At 35.7% G+C, this 17,689-nt stretch overlaps 1 protein-coding gene across 9 annotated transcripts in view; it reads right to left on the bottom strand.

Annotated features, from left to right (window-relative positions):
- TTC29 (tetratricopeptide repeat domain 29) overlaps positions 1 to 17,689 on the bottom strand; it is a 380,444-nt gene that overhangs the window by 65,259 nt on the left and 297,496 nt on the right. For 8 of the 9 annotated variants that reach the window (XM_051790953.1, XM_051790955.1, XM_051790959.1 and 5 more), the window contains 2 exons: positions 11,421 to 11,633; positions 6,668 to 6,753 (listed from right to left, as the gene is read on the bottom strand). In XM_051790953.1, the coding sequence (XP_051646913.1) occupies positions 6,668 to 6,753; positions 11,421 to 11,633 (299 nt within the window). The remainder of the gene's footprint in view (positions 1 to 6,667; positions 6,754 to 11,420; positions 11,634 to 17,689) is intronic. The other variant, XM_051790951.1, reaches the window with a different exon arrangement.

Below are 17,689 nucleotides of genomic sequence, written 5' to 3'. Positions count from 1 at the left end.
GCATTTAAGTACCGAATTTCCTGAATTTGTACAGCGTGGGTACAAATGTTTCATTTCTCAAAACACATTAAGAGTCTGATTTCCATAAGTATATTATCTAACGGAATTAGAAAACTTCTCATACAGTTTTTCAGCCATTTCCTACAGCCCTGGGTACAGTATGAGCAGTTTCCCTAATGGATATACACTAATGGACTGACAGCTCCCAAGATCTTGCACACCACTGTCTCTCAGATAACATAAGCTACAAACTTAGACATGCTGTAACTATGTCTTTCCCTCTATTATAAACAGCATTTAGGTGCTGAGGTTTAGCACACCTAAGCTAGAAATCCAGTATAGTCTAAAGTTCATACAGCTTTGTCTTTTTTATTTCTAGCCTGTGAGAATGAAATGAGCAGAAACTTCTCTATTGGCACGTATTTAAAAAGGAAAGAAAAAAGAGGGGAAAAAAAGGAAAATAATGAAGCATATTTTATTAGCCACTCTAAAAAAAGTTTCAATAGAGTACATAGAAAATGCCTAAATCACATCTTTTAATTGACAGAAGACAGTTATTGGAGTTTTAGAGACCTCAGTTGGGGTAAGTGGACTAATTGTGACCTTCTTTCCCACAAATCAGAGTGTATAGCTGTGTTCACAGTCTGGCTCCTACCTTGCCTGGGAAAACATAAGGAAGAGCCATCTGCACTGGCCATACCTGGCAGAGAATATGCAGGTTGTTCCATCCCAGCAACTTAATCAAAAAGGTAGGACCTGAGCAAAGGCTCCATGCCTTGGTGAAAATAGATGCAAAGATATTTTTATTCCCTTTTATTCCCTAAGGAATTTTTATGCCTTTGTCCTCAATGTTTCAACAAATTAGAGCTGAGCGAACCCCCAGTAAGGGACAATTACAATTTGCTTCTTTTGAGTTCAAACATAAGAGCTAGCAAGAGTTTCATGGAAATGATTCAGAATCATACAAGTAATCTTGATCTTGGAATATCTATTATTATGTAAATATACTTTTCCTGGTGCTACACTGCAGTCCCCTCCAGTTCTTTGCAAAGTCATATGGAAAGTACCTGTGCATGTCAAGTGCTTGTGTGTGTGTGTGTAAGGCAATAATAAAACTTGTCATTTTGTAGCAGATATCCTGAGTCAAAAATCTTACCAAAAAACAGAGTTTGAAGTTTGGGCAACCACATTTGATATGTTAAATAGCATGACTTCTAAATGCAGGATGTTTAATATATGTATTTTAAATGAGGCTGCATAAATCTTAGAAATATGCATAACCCCAGCAACTTTTGTACTGTTTTGGAACTAAAAACAAACAAAACAATGTCCTCCAGGCATAGCCCCCAAAACTGGAGTTTTAAATGTTTTGTCATCAACTTGTATGCACATTCCTGAGACCACTAGTGGCCAAATAATCCTAAATGCTGAAAAGGTGCTATAGATTTATCTAATGGATCGTGCAGTCATACCTGCAATTCACTGCAGTTGTCTTACTCTTTTGGGATGTATGAATGAGTAAATTGAAAATTGTCATGGATGAGATGGAAATCCACCCATTTATGGTGTTTGGCAGCCATTCCTATGGAACATGAGACTCCTGAAGAGTAAGGTTAATATCAACAAGTTACCAGTGCATTTATTTTCATTGTTTCTATGAGAAAACAAGAAAATGTGGTATTCTGATTTTTTAATCAGGTAATAGATTGATTATATATTTAATATTTTTTGTTTCTCCTGCTCTATAATTTTTTTATAACTTGACTACTGTAATTCTGCAACGGTACTGCATTTAAGATATTCTTGTGGTACATTTATCTTGACAAAAATCCAGTTTACTAAGGGAATTTATTCTGATGCCATTAACGAGCAAAATACAATCTAAACCACAGACTCAAAAGGAAAACAATACCATGTTTCAAGGCAAATGTAGTGGACACCATAACACCAAGGTGCAAATCTGTGTGGTATACAGAAAAGTATGGAAGGAAAGTAGCATTACTGCATCTCAGGGCTACTCAGAACGTTTTCCCTGTTTTTCTGGGGTTTTTTTTTTTGCTTGGCTGGTTGGTTGTTTTCAAGAAAATGGTTAAGATAGGAAAAACATTATTTAAATTAAACCAACAGAAGAAATCCTTACTTCACTAAGAGAATGTTAACTTTCGTATCCAAATAAAAACGTTAGATGTTTCCTTTACTTTAAGAATTAAGTGCTAAATTAACATAAAAAAATGAGTTGAATGATCAGATATTCACCTCTTTCCTGAAGTTTCAGGTCTTCTTTATGATTCTCAATACAAATAATTTTTAGTTTCTTAATTCCTTCAGTATTTGAGTCAGTATATTTTGTCAGGACAAAGTTCACTCCCAATACTAACTTTCTCACATAATTTTGTTTGTACTATCTTCACCAATGTCCAGCAGCAGTGGGACCCTTCAGAAACATGAAATTTAACCAGTTTCAGGATTGGTTCACACCTTTCTCTTTACATAATCCACTGTGAGTATTAACATCAATCAGAAGCACCTACCTTCAAAGGTGACTCAGTTTTGTCTGGTTTTTCATTCCTCAGATATGAAAAACACTAAATTCCTGCATGAACACAGCCTTAAGAACAACTTAAAAATCACTTCAATGAAAGTGAAGCCTCTAGGAGGGATGAGACCTTTTCTTAAACTGGTATGCCAAAATGTTTTTTCAAGCACATGATGCCATTTGCTAGGCTGAAAATGTTACACTTCCTTACTAATGGCTAAATATCACTTTGAGATGAATAAAGGAAAATCTGGCTAATTTAAAAGAAAGAAGTTTGAAATAATTTCCATTGAATAGTATCTTTTAATGTGTATTGTGAGTCTCCATTTGAGTGTTTCTTTTTGTGGTAACAGTAATGAAAGCTTAAACCTAAACTCGGTGACAGTAAACCCAGACAGTAAAACTAAACCCAGACAGACACACTGACAAAAACACATCTTGAAGTTCAGCCTTCTAGTAAAGCACTAGAATAGTAAGCAAACCTCACAGGAATGATGCTCATTCTTCTCAACCACCTTCCACAACGTTTGGAAGAAAAGAGGATAACAGTCACTCTACCTTTTGGAGTTCTTTTACTTGCTAAGCTCCTCCTTGATTCACCAAATCCATACATATATACATACAGGCATAATCTATATAACTGGATATAATAGATACAATTAGATAAAACATACTGTACATACTAAGTTCAGAATACCTGCACTCCAGCTGCACTTACATTCTCTCTAGCTGCATGAGTTGAGACAAAATTTCCAGTTGTTTTGACACGGAATTTTTCAGAAATTAAGTTTATGGCCATAAATCACCTCTGATTACTTTAATAGGGTCATTTTGAATGTGAAGATGTCTTTGTAAGTTCATAAATTTTCTTGATAATTTTGTGCCTGTGGCTTGTATATCGTAATTCTGACAATTCATGCAGATAGCATTATGTCATAAATTACCACATTTAGTTTGGCATGAATCTCAGGTACTCATGAACACTGCCTCCATTGTTTAAATATGTACTATATATGACACATGGGATTCAATATCCAAAATAAAGGAATACTTAGAAAAAAACCTAACACTTAGATGAAGAATGAGGATTGGATTTTTAGTAATGATTTGGGATGCAATTCTAATTGGAAGAAAAAAAAATCCATGATACCCCACACTTTGAAGCATTCTTGAAAGCCCAGTCTAAAAAAAATACATTCCCACATCAAGCATTGCATTACAATACCTTCTGCAAGATTTCTAATGACACAGAAGCATCTCACTTAATACCCAGCTTATATAATGAGTGTGAAGAAAAAACAAGAGTAACTTTTACTTTAAAATTAGCCTAGATGGAGAACTCTCCCTGACAAAATCTATAATGCTTAAGATAAAATCTATATAATGTGAACTATTAGTATTTTGTTGAAAAGCCATTAGGCTCGATTATAAACCAGATGATACGAAAAATATTATGAACATACCCCACTGCTATTGAACATAATTAGTTCTCAGGTTTTTAAACTTGCACACACTTATATTTTTACATCTGAGTGGCTCCACTGAAATCAATCATATATATCAAATAAAATTAAACTAATTTATACAGATTATACACCAAATCAAATCACGTTAGATTAAACACCAAGTGCCCAGAAAATAAAAAACCTCCTCTAACAAAACTAGTCCATTTGATACAAAGTGACTGCATATTTTTTTTCACAGAATAGGCTGCAGCTTAATCATTTCAACCTTTAATTACTGCATCAGATAATGACTATTTTGAACATATGCTTCTCCGCTCTGCTAGAAGACATGAATGAAAGAGAAACAAGTTCATATGCATTCTACTGAGTGTGCACGTTGGGGGAGGGAGCAGCAGGCTAAAGAGCAAAGGGAACCAAGTGGCAACAATTGGAGGAAATGGTGTCTGTAACAGCTGCTCCTTTCAGATTCCCCTAGAAGGAGACTGCCTGAGGTGGACCACAGCACAAAAGGATAAAGAAGATGAAAACTGATGCAAAGCAGGGAAATAACTGCTGAGACCCCTGAGTCTACACCCGAATAGTCCCAAGCTGTGTGGCAAGACCTCTTTAGCATGCTACAGAAGCTGGTGATGAACTACATATTACCATGAGGCAAACTGGCTCCAAGCAGTATTGTCTGCATGTTATGTGTAATGATAACCAGTGCTCCTCTGGGAACAGGATGCAATGATTTCATCTCCGTAAGCATCTGAGCTCCCCTTGGAAACAGAGACCATTAAACTGAGAACAGAAGGGTAAATCTTAGGCAATGATTTCCAACTGGAGAGGGAAGACAACTTGTGCTCTACACTACTGTCAACCACTGACACTTTATTGCTGTCTGTGTTGATCATAGGACAACAAGAAATAAAACTGTACCCCTTTTTCTAAGTCCCAGTGCATTTTCTGAATGAAAGTACTTGATAGGTTTCTTATGTATTATTATTGGAAATGCCGTCCTATTAGGAAATGCCACTATATTATTGACACAGAAAAGTATTGGTAGTTTCATTACTGTTAAAATAACATTTTACACTCTTAACATAATGTATCATTTGTTTTGTACTACAGAGACCTTCTTGCCCTTTTAACATAATTGCACATTGCTTTCCTTAACTGTCAGGGGAGTTTGTAGGACTAAAAACAATAGGCACAACCTATTATTTATATATTTTAAATAAATAGTAGCAAGCAGTATATTACAAAATTCAAGGTTTCAGAAGCTCCTTTAAAAAAAATTCCGCATACAACAAAAAAAAATAGAACTTGCAAATGATTGCTGTAACTTTTTGACAGGAGACATGGGGGAGCAATGAAGGGAAAGGAGTAGCAATAAAATGTAGACACAATTGATCCTGAGGAAATAATGCCAGGACACCTAATATTTTTGACACTTTCAAGGGTAGTTTGATCCTTTGTATATCCAGGAGACTGTGCAGTCCTGTTCATTGATTAGTTTCTCCTGTGATGGAGAGATCAAGCATGTATGCAGGCTTCTCTATTTAGCACATTGGCTTATCTTCATAATTCAAACACTGTATTGTGACTCTCAGAAAATTAACAGAAAAGTTGTTCAGGCAAGAATGCCAACACACTTGTCAGTCAAAAAACTGCAGATAAACTGCAGTACAAAAAATTCTAGTCTAGACTATCATACTGTATTCTTGGGAGAGATAAAATATCATATTCTCATTGGTGTTGCAACTATTGTATTGAAATGTATGCTGAACTCATTTGTGATTTCTAGTGGTCTATTTCTGAAAAAAAAATAAACCATTGTAACAAATACCCACAATGAATGATCTCTATAAATCATGCTCACTAATAGAACACTGAGTCACTCTGCAGTTAAAGGAACAAATAGAAATAATAATTTTCCAGCTGATTAATTGCAATAATCAAGGACAAAATATTCAAACAAATTAAATATCCACAGAGTATTTCTAAGAGGATCATGGAGGACTGTGACTTCTCTGATGGCTGGCACAAACAAATCAAGTTGCTGTTTATCTTTCCTTTCACACTGAATCTATGAGGAATTAGAGAAACCCTCCTTCCAGACAAGAATTCCACATGTAGAACTCTCATTGTCTTAGAATTGTTAAAGCTCAAGGGAAACAAGAGAACAGTAGTTTGAACTCAAGTATCAACAAAAGGTATTGCATCATCATTACAGTTTTTCATACCAAAAGCAATTCATACTTCTTCTAAATTCCTGATGTTCTGACAAACTCAACATGTGAATCGATGCATTTTTCATTGTTGCTCAAAAATACACTGTATCAAACTAATCTGCAAAAAAAAGGTGTTTTTACAAGACCCTATCTAAATAAAAACTGATTTATATATGCATATATACAGGAAAAGGAAAGCTAGTCACATATAACCTGAATTGCCAATTTATATTATTTCTACAGATCCAAGTATGAAAACCTGGACTCCATCAGTTCTGGAATCTACTGGAATTAGAAGTGCTTAAGCCACGTGGATCCCTGCCTACAGAACTCGATATAAAAGGTCTGTGAGCCAAGTCTCTCCAAGTCTTTTCCACTCTCCAAATGCCTAAGATGCCAAGGAGGCAGAGAAAGGCACTGAGAAAGCTAAAGCAACTTTAAAATAAACTTACTGATAATGCTGCCTGTTGTTCTCCAGAAAAATGATATGCCAAACTCAAGCAATATGCAGCTTCTCCTTCCATCTTCACATTACCTGCTAAAGAAAGGATTAAAGTTACAGTTACCAACATAAGCTGAACTAAATGACATGAGTGCAGACAGTTCTTGCAGGTTCTTATATACTATACAGATGTTAAAATACTGTAGTGAATTTTTCCTTCTCCTTACTCCTGCCATTTATCTCTATCAAAAAATATCCAGTGGTAATTAAAAAGAGACAAAGTTCAACAAGAAGGTTCAGCAAAGTCAGAGAAAATATCTTTCAGTAAAGAAGTAAAATCTAATTAACATGTTGAAATGTTCTCTGTCACTGAGTGTTCAATAATAGTCCTAGTGTCTTCACTTTAGAAAATCACTCAAAATAAAAAGTAGCTACAGGTATGTAATACACCCTAATATATAAACACAAAATACATGTTGATCCACACACTTTGCTAACGTGAACCTTAGTGAAACACCATGAGAGAACCATCAGCAGACCAGTTTTATCTCTCTTCTTCTCATGGATATTTTACGAGCTAATATAGGCTAAAATAGCTAAAAATTAGGTAGGTTCTTCTTGCAAGTAGTAGTTCTAGAAAATTCTGCACAGGCAGTTGCTAACTGAGGTACATCACACTTTTCCATGCCAGGTTTTGTTTCACTGATACTGATCTAACAAACTGCTTGCTGGTCTTTTTTAGCTATTTTAGCCTCAATAGAAAAACATCAATTCAACACTGAAATAAATATACATTAATTATAGAAGTTCTTACGATATCACACTATATTCAGAAATTTCCCTCCAGAACATAAGCATCCATTTAAAAAACTTGTAGATAAAATTACATTAAAAATAGCCAAAAATCTTTCTTTTGCTCAATATCAGTCTACTTCATTGAACACATTGAACAGTGAAAAATCAACCTGAAGCATAACTGCATATCAGGGTAGTTTGTAAAATGCATAAATTAATATAGTTGCAATGAAAAGGGAGATCACCTGCTTACAATTGTCAGACTAATTCTTTCTGTCCAAACACATAGAAGCCTACATCTAGTTCTGGAACTCTCTGACTGATAGCAATTGCTGAGGCCACAGCAGTGCTCTATCTGCAGCACTTAATAAGTTACTTAAAATTATTAAAAGCCTGTAAATCAAAAACCTCATTTTTTCCCCCAGTATTCAGTATCCCTTAAAAGGCTTAATAAGGCCAAAGGGTACAAAAATACAGTTTTGCAGAAGAATAATGTTCAAAGTTGCTAGGGATGTAAAATACTTTCTTCCTCGTTCAGGAATAGTTTGAGAGTCTGAAGTGGGTAATATCTAATTCTAATTCACAAAATACATAACCACAGAAGGACAGAATGGACATTAGAGATGGCATCTCGTACCCAGTATGGCTCTGGAATGAGGACTGGAGAACTCCTCAGAAAGAAGTTCTAAAATTTAAAGAGAAAACCACTAACTATACTGTGCATAGTGATATTTTATACATGTCTTACGAACTATTGAAAATGCTTGAGTTGAAGTAATGGTACTGGAACATCTGCCTGGTCAAAGTAAGTTGTGGAAGACATCAGATCCATTTTGACAATCTCTTAATTTCCAGCAGTTTTCACTAGCAATAAGAAGTTGTTGATGGGAAATTTCACCAACAATTCTTATAGCTACTAGAGTAAATATTAGCAGCAGCAGTTTTACTCCAGCTGTGATTTAAGCATGTATTAGACACAACAGTTATAAAAAAAGCTGAAAGCTTGTACTTGATCAACAGATGCAGCTGAAAGAAATGGAGAAGTTATTGGGTACGTGTATCCTTCTTCAGCTGCTTGATTGTATTGGCATTCTCAGTATTTGGGTACGTTCTCCCAAGAGAAAAGTTCTAAACAGGCAACTAACGGAACAGATCTACTAAAATGTACATAAACCAAAAATAGATTATTTAATGATTTAACTAAAAGAAAAAAACAGCCAAATACAATCATATAGTTCACAAATTAAACATTCAGTGTGGAAAGAATTGAATCCTTGCCCCCCAAGTCCTGTTCAGTTTATTTCCCCAAAATTACAACAGAAAAGCATTTAAATTTCAAATGGTGTTTTAAAATATTATCCTTTGTGAGATAAGGCAAGATAAGAAATTTTGGTTCTTTAGAGTTAGTGAAGTCAAAGACTATAGAATAAAATCCCCTGAAACAGAAATAATTTGCTAGCACTTTTAAAAATAATAAACAGCAAAATTCACACAGGATTGGATGCCCAAAAGCTTGTTCATTTTTTCCAGCTTGTTCCATTTTATCCAAGAGTATCTATAGGCCTAATAAAGGTATTTCTTTTTATTTCTTTGTTTCACTGAATACATTTTATACTTTTCTATGGAATGCTATGTTATACTATCTACCTTTATGGTCACATATTCATTTGTGGTAAAGTTTATTTTAAAATTTGGAAAATATTTTAAATTTTTTTGGCCCTATTTGATATTTTAATTCTATCTATCCCAACTATTACTCAAAGACTCGGAAACAGATTAATGTTGGGCATACATTATTAAATTAAAAAATGTATCTAATGTATCTGGTTATAAATATTGAATTAATATTATATATTAATTGTATGTGCAATTCATATGCAAAATATGCCCCTTAAGGAATACCATGAAAGGCTCTTGAATTGCTGTGCATGGAAAAAGGTTACTATTGGAAAACTGCTATCTTACTTCTGAGAAGCCCTCCAATAATCATATAGGAAAATCATCCAGAAAAAGTAATTCTGTAGAAGTGGACCATTAACAGTATCTTTTGAGAAACAAGCATTATTAAGCTTCACCCCAAAAAATCAGGAAAAATATGTGTGTTTTCATAAAGTTAACTGGCAAGATTTGTTTTCTTTTTTCCATTCCTCTCATATGTAAAAAATGCTCCAGAGCACAGTATTTCTAGCTGATCAGCATCTCACAATACATGTAGCATACAAATGCTATTCTAATTCCCCCAGTCCTAAACCTATCCACACAAAATGGGCAAAGCTTCACAGAACCATTACTCAGAACAAGACAGCATCAGGAGCAGTCACCACGGATTTCAAACAGGAAATTTGTGCTTCACCAACCTGATAGCTTTCTATGATAAGATGAAAGGCTTGATGGATGAAGGTAAAAGAGTGGATAATCTTGTCTCAATTTTAGCAAGGCTTCTGACACCATCTCCCATAACATCTTCATATGGGTTCTGACGAAGGATCACTTAGATAGACAGGGAGGTAAAGTGAAAGTAGAGGAGCTGCTGGCCTTTAACAGGGTGTAAGCAGCAGCATGAAGTCTAGTGGAAGGCCAGCCACTAGTGGAGTACTCAGGGATCAATACTGGTACCAATACTGACTAGTATCTTCATTAATGACCCAGATGGGGCGACCAAGTGCATCCTCAGCATGTTGCGGACAATACAAAGCTGGGGAGGAAGGGTTGATCCAGAAGGCAGGTGGTTGTGCTGCCATTCAGAGGGACTTTGGCAGCCTTATGAAGTTCAGGAAAGGGAAATGCACAGTCTTGCACCTGGGGCAGGACAACTCCAGGCACCAGCTCAGGCTGTGAGCTGACCGGGTGGAAAGGACCTCGGCAGAGAAGGACATTGGTTTCCCAGTGGACAGCAAGTCCACGAGGCAGCAATGCCCGTTCATGGCAGAACCGACCAACGGGATGCCAGGCTGCATCAGGCAGAGCATTTCAAGCAGGTTATGGAGGGGGTGATCCTTTGCCACTACTTCACATGGGTGTGCTGACCCCAGGAGTGCTGTGTCCCATTCTGGGCCCCCCAGCACAAGAGAGAGAGGGACATAGCGGAGTGAGTTCAGCAAAGGGCTGCAGAGATGACTGAGGGACTGGGAGCATCTCTCCTAGGAGGAGTGGCTGAGGGAACTGGAACTGTTGAGACCACAGGAGAGAAGGCTCGGGGTGATCTTATCAGTACCTCTTTGGCATAAGTAAAGCAGAGGAAACCAGGCTCTTCTCTGTGGTGCTCAGTGACAGGGCAAGAAGCAAAAGGTACAAAATGGAATTCTATCTGAACTCAACAAAACACTTTGTAATTGCGAGGGTGTTTGAACAGTGGAAAGTGTTTCCCAGAGTGGTTATGGAGGCTCCAGCTGTGGAAATACTAAAATCTTGACTTGATCTAGTCCTGGGCAGACTGCTCTAGCCAGCCTGATGATTTCCAGAGGTCTCTCTTCCTACCTCCGCTATTCTCTGATTCTCTAGTTTGTTACTTCAGGTTTCAGAGTATTTATGTACATTAAGATATTCAGAAGAAGAAAACTGGTGTTTTGCAAGTACTAAATAACTATGTAGAGAGAAAAGGTCATTTTCTGGCAGATAATATCACTCAAAAATTGCCAAATCAACAGTGACTAGCCAATCAAAATCAGTGACCTAAGCTTCCATCAGTGACCTCACTTTCTGATTATGGGTTCACAGTTTTACATTATTATTCCCACAAGATTGTCAGGTTTGTTTAGAGATAAAGCTTTGAGGAATCTAAAAGTTTCTTTGCTGTCAGCAGGAAGGCATTTCTGCCTTAGTGAGATCTGCAAGTGTATTGATAGCATTTGTCTTTGAATTTCACAGGAAATAATCACCCAAACACTTTACAATTTCTACTTTACTCTTGGGAACATCATGACATTCACAGAGAATAAAGGGATAGGAAAGCATTATTTTCCACCTACCTTCTTTTGCCATCTTTAAAGCTTTTATTAGTGTTGTGATGGCCTCTTGGTGTTCTTTATTTTCTAGCATTTTGTCTGCTAGTAATGTATAAATTCTCCAGAGATGCTCACATGCCAGTAAATTGTAAGTATGGCCTGTCTCATCCGTCCATGATGATCCCTCTGTTAGCTGATAAAATGCTTCATAATGCTCAGCAGCTTCCATGACATGACCTGAAAAACGTCATTCATAATTAAAATTAGTTCAATCAACAAAAAAATTTAAAAGTCAGTAGATTATAATAATGTTATGCAGCCAAACATTTCACAGATTTTTCAAGAATCTTCAATATGTAACTCACAGATCACTGGAAAAAATTGCCAAATCTCACAGTGGCCAGTAATGCTAAAATTACAGTTTATCACATTTTAAATGATCTTTCCTTTGTAGATTTACAATGTTAAAGGGGTGTGATCCCAAGGATGCAAAGTCAGGATTTTCTAGAAAGTAAATTTATTCTATATTCATGAATATAGCCTTTGTTGTTCTCGTATATTAAAATTACATCTATGCATAAATAATCACAATTGAAACCGTTCCTTAAGTTTCTTTTTCCATAATGAAAACCTATGCTGAAAGATTTGAAATGTGGAAGACAAAAGTACCAAAACTGTGGGGAAAAAAAATAATAATCTTTATTCAAATAAATTAATTGATGAAAAAAGAATTATTATGCAAAGTAATTTATTCAACAATTATTACCAGGCCAGCTCTGGTGAGTTTATCTAGTAGATTTACTGCAAGAGCATTAACCATTGATAAATTAATTATTGAGCCTGAAGTAATATACTTCAAGGTCTTCAATAAGTTACTCAAATATCTTTAAGGCAAAGAAAAGTTTGACGATAGAGTTCATTCATTTTAACATGCAAGTAGTTTTCCTTCTACCTTCATTTAGATTTATCTCTGTGCATACAGTTCAGTCGAGAAGCTTTCTGTGTTTTCTGGACAATGGACATTCAAAGAACAGAAAGAACATATTCTTCACACATAATGGGTACAGAAAAACTGCTGTGAAGCAGGTGAGACCATTTACATTGAAAATAATTAAAATCCCCCACATTCTGGTCACAGTACCTTGTTTAACAGAGAATATTCTACAGTAGGGAGAACTGGTGAATGTGACCCTGCCTTCATGAGTTTGTGTGTGTGTGATGGAGGAATCTTGTTCCATAGATCATTAATACTATCAAATGCTATTTCTATTAAAAGCTGAAACAAACCATAAACTAAGCTCATTTAGATGTGTTCGTGGCTTACACCTCTTCTGAAACATGCTTCATAAGGAACTATCACTGTTTTGCAGGGGTTTTTTTACAGTGCTGCATTCAAATTGCAAAAACAACCAGGGTGGAGAAAAGTTGTTTCCCAGTTGTAGGAAAGGAAGGGAGAAAAACATGGAGAATGATCTTCTTTAAGCATTCCTAGAGAAAATGAAGCTAGTTCCCCAGGCCTCTAGCTAACCTAAAGGCAGCAGAACAGCTATGACAGATTTCTCTTATTAACTCAATTTAGATTTGTCTTTTGCATATGTTACCCCTTTATAACCATGCTTTCAACTCTGCAATATAAAACATAACTCATCTTTATTAGAATTAAATTTATTTTCATATTAAGCTTCTCTGGTGATTAAAATGAGTTCAACTAAAACTGACAAGCAGAAGAAACTTCTCTTTCAACGAGGCAACGAATCAAACGAGTTTCACAGACAAATTATTTTAAGGCTGTACAACCTGTGATTCATATAAGAGTCCCAGAGGACACAACAAGTGCTGAAGAGTGAAGTGCCAGGTGAAAGGGGACCCAGCAGGCTTTATTCAGTTGTGCTCTAGCTAGGGACAGGTGGCCCAAACCACTGGGAAAACAGGAGAAGATCTATACATTCTTTCCAAAATATCACATACTTGACATCAGACTGAACAAATAGAAATGCAAAGGGAAATTGTCACAACCAGGAGAAGCAGTTTAGGGACTCACTGACAGTATATGTAACAGGAAATAGAGATATGGACTTGCTAAAGCCAGATGAAAACTCCTGTCCATTCTTAGAGGCTTTTAATTGAATTTGAGCTTCTGCCTATCCAGTCCAGCTAACTCCGTAGGGAACCATCAACTCGGAATTTCAGTTATCCAAGTCAGCAAATGCAGATTTAAGATACTGATTGAAGAAGCTGTTTTTGGCTTTGTGACAAATGACAGAAAGTTGAGTTGAAATTTAACATTAGTAGCTAGATCTAGCACATTGTTCACTTGTATAGTCACAAGCACATACACACCCCTACTTGAAATTCTTCCCAAAGTTCAATAATGAATTGATTGTTGTTTTGAAAGGGTATTTTCCTACATGTCAGTGATCTGGATCCACTACATGTGTATGGATTCTTTAGAATAATATAATTTGATTCACGTGTTACTCAAAAACTCTTAGCATGAATGGGAGGCAGCAAACAAATGAGTGATATCACCTGGATGTCTAATCTGAAGCTGAACAAAGTATCTGAGTTTCTCCTAAAACTCTGTAATAGAATCTCTTAATGGGACACATCATTTAAGTAAATAATACCTGCAACCTTAAGAATTATTATTTAGACTGTTAGAACTATTAGGTATGGTAGATCTTTTCTATGCTTTCTCGCTCGCAGTATCTCCTGAGAAAGTCCCTGTCAGACTGAAAAAAAAAAAAAACCAACCAAAAAATCGAACTTACACATTCCATGTACTCCACAGTTCTCAAGAGTTGACCAAACCATAAGAGCTGTGACCTGACATTCTTTTTACCAGGTCTCAGTGAAACCTCTATGGAAAGAATCCATCTACATCAAGCTTCAAAATACAAAAGCAATATAATCTTTTCGGTAATAGTCAAATGGACCTATAATACATTTGGCTTCACTGAATTACCATGATTATGAAGTAAAAAGTAAAACAATCTGCCTGCAGAAATACCAAAAACAAAATGCTGAGCCAAAAGCCAAAACACTTGCTAGTTCCCTAAACAAGGAAGAGATGGAATTACTGACCTGAAAGCCCTTATGTGGTTACAAATTTGCTTACTGAAGACTCTTTTTAATAAAACTTCTCAAATTCATGGACAGTAAAACATTTTAGACTTTGGAATTCCATGAAAATAATCTGAAATCCCTTGTTGCCATTGGCAAATGACATATCACCCTATTTCTTTAATCCATATTATTTATGTGAAACTCAAATGTTGTGGGAAAACAATCTTTTCAGGGGGATGACATATTTATTCCCTGTCATGAGTCAGTTCAGCTGGAATTGATTTGGCCTGTGCAATCCACTTTTTAAACACTGAACTACTGCAACTGCTGGCATACATATGCAGACATATGTAGATGCTGCCTGAAAATCTTGAAAAACATTAAAAGAAAGTAATAAGCCAATTGCAGAACATTTCTGAGAGTAAGAGCATTTTTATCTCACTTGAACAGTGACAAGGCAGAGTTTTAAATTACTTTTATTATCAACTGAAAAAAAAAAACAAAGGAGAAAAAAAAGTAAAATGAGAGGAAAAACAATGGAGCAGGAAAAATCACTTGGAACACTTTGCAGAAATGCATTTTTTTTATCTCTAGTAATTCAAAGAGAAAATCCAGAAGGTGTTTCCAGGAAGTCTATATTTGAAAAATCTATTTGCAAAATGTTACATCAAGCAGTAAAGCTATTTAAAGTTGGCAACATTAACAGCAATTGCGTGTTTCTTCTCACAGTGCCATGCAGAATTTAGCTCAGTGGATACTAAATGGAATTTGAGAATCTCTGATATATCTCTTCCTTTCTTATAAAAGGAATCAAAAACCAGGAAGGTAACTCTTACAACATATGTACTACCACTACTAAAATTGTATAGTTTAATATAACTCAGGGCATAACAAAAGAAGCCCCATCAGCAATAGTTAATCTTAAATATGGGAGGCAAACATTGTCACAATATAATTTTGGGAGCAAAAAAATGGTTTTAAACAATTATATGAATATAAGACATTACTCAGCTCCAACAGTCTCAAATTTTAGAAATTCCTTGTATTTTCATAGAAACTACATATATGTATGCACAAAGATTTGTGCTACAGTTTTCACTGAGCTGCTTCAAAGTAAAAAAATAAATCTACTCATTCAAGCAAAATAATTCTATGTAATTTTGTAAATACTGAAGAGAAACGTTTTTATATTCTCTAAAACTTCCTTTATAATTCCCCTTCCTAAAACCCAATCCAAAAGCACACATTTGTTATATCAAAATAGATATCAAACCAAAAGGGGTATATATGGAGACTACTATTTTGCCTTTTTTTTTTTTTTTTAAGTAGAAAGATTGACTAGATATTAACACAAATGGGTTTAAATGTGAAGCTGCCATAAAAGCAGGCACATAAATGTAATTCTCGCAGCCGCTATTTTGATGCACATTTTTGATTCCATGAATATTTTATGAAATGGCCCAAACTAAAGCCATATAACATTCCTGCATTACTGATGCTTGCGCCCGTAAGCTACAAACATTAGAGGCATGATTGAGTGCATTAAAATGAACTCATTCAGCAGTGCATTGATTACTTGAAGGAGAAAAAAAAAAAAGTTACTCCCACTTAAGAAAACAGCACACAAATCTGAAGTTTTCAATACTGAAATTAAAGATGCTAATTTGAATAATATGATATTTAATAAATAAAGGCAGTGCAAAACTATCTAGAATTCCCTACATACGGTCCTAACTTTAATTAGGTGAGATGTTAATTAGGCCCACAGATTGCTTCCAGTAGCGTACAGGTAATTTAAAATGTCACAATCTGCAAAATGCAGTGACTGACCTGCTCTAGCTCCATGCCTCAGCAATACTGAGAGCAGCTAATGATTTCCTTTGCTATCAGCTCATATATTTACCAATGAAAATACTGCTACAGAAACAATTGCCCAAGAAAAGTGACAGGCCTGTTAGGTACACTGCTTCAGCAGCACTACTATAAGCAGAAAGCACATTTAATTCTAAATTGGAAACAGTTGTTGAGGACTTCAGAAAATATTCCACTGTAGCTTAAAACAACAACCTAAAGGGACAATAAAGCTTTGAGCACGTTATAGTATGTTTTAATCTAAAACTAGAACATCTTTTGCTGTCGGTTATTTCACTGTACAATGTGAACATAAAATCTGGTTGAAGCAGCAGCTAATAGCAGCAAAACACCAAGAAGGTTATTATCATTTGAAAAGATGTAGGCTTACATTTCAGTCTAACTGCTTGGACTACTTGTATTAATCTCAGTTCCTGTGTTCAATTATGACAATTACGGTAGCACTATTCCTGCTGAAATAAGAATCTGTCACAGTTTCCAGTGTGAGCCACTATCTACAGAGGTTGTTATAAGTCTACAACAAACGTGTATTCACAGGAATCACAAAGCAAGGCTCTTGTTCAGTAAATAGTTGAACCACCTTGGACTACTGAGGTAAAATGAACTGCACAGAAGTCACTGGAGCAGCTCTCAGTTGCAATAACCTGACTGTATGTGCCAGCTGAAAAGCAACAAAAAAAATTGTGGAAGGGATTTAAGATAAAATTTGTGGTTCCATAACTCCACAAGATCCCTCTAGAACACAACTAATCATCAGACAATAATCAAAGTGAGTATTAAGATAATGGATAAAAATTTATATTAATTTAATTTACAGGAGCTGATAATATTTTTTCAGAAAGATTCTACAGGAAGTTTTAGCAAAATGACACAAGAAGTTCATAAGAATATTGTAATGACCATTTCCCCAGTTTGACAATACAACAGTAGATCTCACTTGGAGTCTAAGCTGCCTAAGGCCAACTGAGAGCATGCCTGAGAAGCAGAAGCCTTGAGGACACAAAAGAGAGAGATAAAAGGAAAGCTGAACATTACACAACCTGAGATATGGCATTGGTGGACTGATACTGCAGCGCAAAAAGATAGTATTTTATCTTCCATTGTCTGGGTCAAGAACTACTGGGCTAATTTTCAGTATTGCAATTTAGAGGATGATACATTATTTCTGCTCACATTACTTAAATAAGTATGTGTTGCTTGAAACGAAAAAATTAACTACAGTAATCCAATAAGCATTAGAGCATACAAAGTCTTGTCCTCTGAGGACCTAAATTACTTTCCTTAAAGCTCAAATACTCAAAATATACCTATACAAACCTAGAGGGCAGTGTAGACTGTAGCACCCAGAGTAGGAC

The sequence above is a fragment of the Manacus candei genome, unplaced genomic scaffold, assembly GCF_025592945.1.
Source record: "Manacus candei isolate 608988 ecotype Guabito, Panama unplaced genomic scaffold, ASM2559294v1 h1tg000028l, whole genome shotgun sequence".
Taxonomy (NCBI): domain Eukaryota; kingdom Metazoa; phylum Chordata; class Aves; order Passeriformes; family Pipridae; genus Manacus; species Manacus candei.
This window is presented reverse-complemented; position numbering and strand designations above follow the sequence as displayed.